Source organism: Tachysurus vachellii, chromosome 2, assembly GCF_030014155.1.
Source record: "Tachysurus vachellii isolate PV-2020 chromosome 2, HZAU_Pvac_v1, whole genome shotgun sequence".
NCBI classification, from domain to species: domain Eukaryota; kingdom Metazoa; phylum Chordata; class Actinopteri; order Siluriformes; family Bagridae; genus Tachysurus; species Tachysurus vachellii.
This window is the reverse complement of record NC_083461.1, coordinates 24,803,493-24,805,992: the sequence shown is the minus strand read 5'-3', so window position 1 is coordinate 24,805,992 and position 2,500 is coordinate 24,803,493. Positions and strand designations below refer to the sequence as shown.

The following is a 2,500-nucleotide window of genomic DNA, read 5'->3' as shown; positions in this document are numbered from 1 at the left end:
AAGGACATGAATGATTTTTCACCCGTCTTCAGTCAACCCCTGTATCAAGGCATGGTGGCACCCAATGCAGTCAAAGGAACCATCGTGACCAGCGTGCAGGCTGCTGACCAGGACACTGTGGTGAGTGAGTGTGTGTATGTAAGAGTGTGTGTGTAAGAGTGTGTGTTTGTCTGTGTCTGTGTGTGTGTGTGTGTGCACCTTTTCCCCTCTCCATACTGACATATTGTCTGTTTTTTCCTTTCCAGTCATGCAAAGTAAAAATCCATATTTATTCATCACTTTGCAGCATTATCGAAAAAGAAACATCCAGAAAGCCTGAATACATTTTATTTTTCTGAATATATTTTATAGTATAATATTTTTATCACCCTATGCCACACTTTAATACTATTTTGGCATGATATTTAGAAAACCATCATATGGTTTTGTATGTAGAAAAAAAAAAAAAAAAGAAAGTCACTTTAAATGACTGACGACTTGATGACTGACATGCTATTGGCCCTGACACCTGGACACCTCCCAAACCCCATGCTAGCCAACTACTATAGCATGAACCTCTGTTGTTAAATACTTTAAAGCACACAGTTAGCGTGCAAACAAAACAAAAATGATAAAAACCTTACAACCCTTTACAAAACCTTCTACAAAGTGGTAAATAAATCTCTATAACCAACTCTTGCATCTCATACTCACACAACTGCACATTCCCCTCAGGTTACTGACTACAGTATAAGCAACTGATTTAGCGACTTTACAAACGATCTCGCTCATATTTCCAAAACGTCTTTTCCCGACAATATTAGCGAGATGTTGTCAAGATAATGAATATTAAAGAGCATGCATGGACTTCGTTTATGAATATTAATCACAAGTAAGGCAGCGTCAGGCAAGTCTGAGATGTGAGGCAAAGCACGACGAAGATCCATCATAACGTACCCCACGGCCACTTTAATAGGAACATCTGCAGAACATTGTGTAAATGTCGTGTACACACAGAGCAAGAGATTCAGTTACAGTTCATATCGAACATCAGAACATTTTGGAAAATGTCATTGTTGCTGTCAGAGCCAGACGTTGGGCTTGATGGAGTATTTTAGAAAGTATTGACCTGGGATTTTCACACACAATGAAGAGATATCAGATAGCATTGAGAGATCAACTCTTCAACTGACAACCATTTACATTTGTGGTGAAAATTAAAGCATCCCATCTGTATGGGAGTCCTAATTACAGTGGATAATGAATATAGCCATGAACTTTGGAGATAAGATCACTTAAAATATGATCATCCACAGTAATAATTACTGTAGATACAAGGGGAATACATGTTGTTGAACGTTCTTGTGTGTTTGTATGTTCCTTTCAAGGGATCAGTGCACCAGGCTAATGACTTAAAAACCTTAATAATATACGTAAAAGTGTTATTAATGCAGGTTGTGTGTTAATCAGATCCTTTACTTCATGTAGCATGATTTTAAGTAGTACTGATGATAGTCTGTGTTTCACAGGAAGTTACTGGATATTCTTTATGGCTGCACCGTTGACCTGAGCACAATTCCTCAAGTCATCATGACTCCATCAAAAATTAAACAGTATAATCGAATATAAATAAGTGAATACTGAATGCACGCTGCTTCATTTAGAGACAGAATCATCCGCTTCTTCATATCAAGACACCCCTAATTAACAGTCACGACAGGCACACACACATAAACACACATAGCTTCATTTATTTATTCTTTCAGAAGATGGCGACTCCATGTGGTCTTTAAGGACAAAAACCTCCTCATCAATACACAATTATCAGACTGTATCTGACTGTAGAAAGGACATTATTCATAATATCACTGTCCGGCATTTATAACAGTTTATAATCACACCATCCAGTGTCACCGAAATGAAGATGAGGTTCCCTTTTGATGAGGTTTCTTTCTCTTCCACCTAAGGGATTTTTTCCTCACCACAGTCGCCTCAGTCTTGTTCATTAGAGATCAAAACAAACACTCATCTCTCTCACTCACTCATTTTCTACCGCTTATCCAAACTACCTCGGGTCACGGGGAGCCTGTGCCTATCTCAGGCGTCATCGTGTATCAAGGCAGGATACACCCTGGACGGAGTGCCAACCCATCACAGCGCACACACACTCTCATTCACTCACGCAATCACACACTACGGACAATTTTCCAGAGATGCCAATCAACCTACCATGCATGTCTTTGGACCGGGGGAGGAAACCAGAGTACCAGGAGGAAACCCCCAAGGCACGGGGAGAACATGCAAACTCCACACACACAAGGCGGAGGCGGGAATCGAACCCCTTCCCTGTAGGTGTGAGGCGAACGTGCTAACCACTAAGCCACTGTGCCCCCCAATACAAACACATTTAAATATAAGTCTAATATTAATTTGGAATTTTTTGTACTATAAATCTAGTCAACTGTAAAGCTGCTTTGAGACGATGTGTGTGTATGTGAGTCGATGCCCATTGTTATAAGCA

General features: G+C 40.0%; 1 protein-coding gene across 1 annotated transcript in view; it reads left to right on the top strand.

Moving 5' to 3' along the window:
- The window catches only part of pcdh15b (protocadherin-related 15b), a 163,460-nt gene that overhangs the window by 106,612 nt on the left and 54,348 nt on the right, over window positions 1–2,500 (top strand). The window contains exon 22 of the mRNA XM_060891532.1: window positions 4–120. Coding sequence (XP_060747515.1) covers window positions 4–120 — 117 coding nt within the window. The remainder of the gene's footprint in view (window positions 1–3; window positions 121–2,500) is intronic.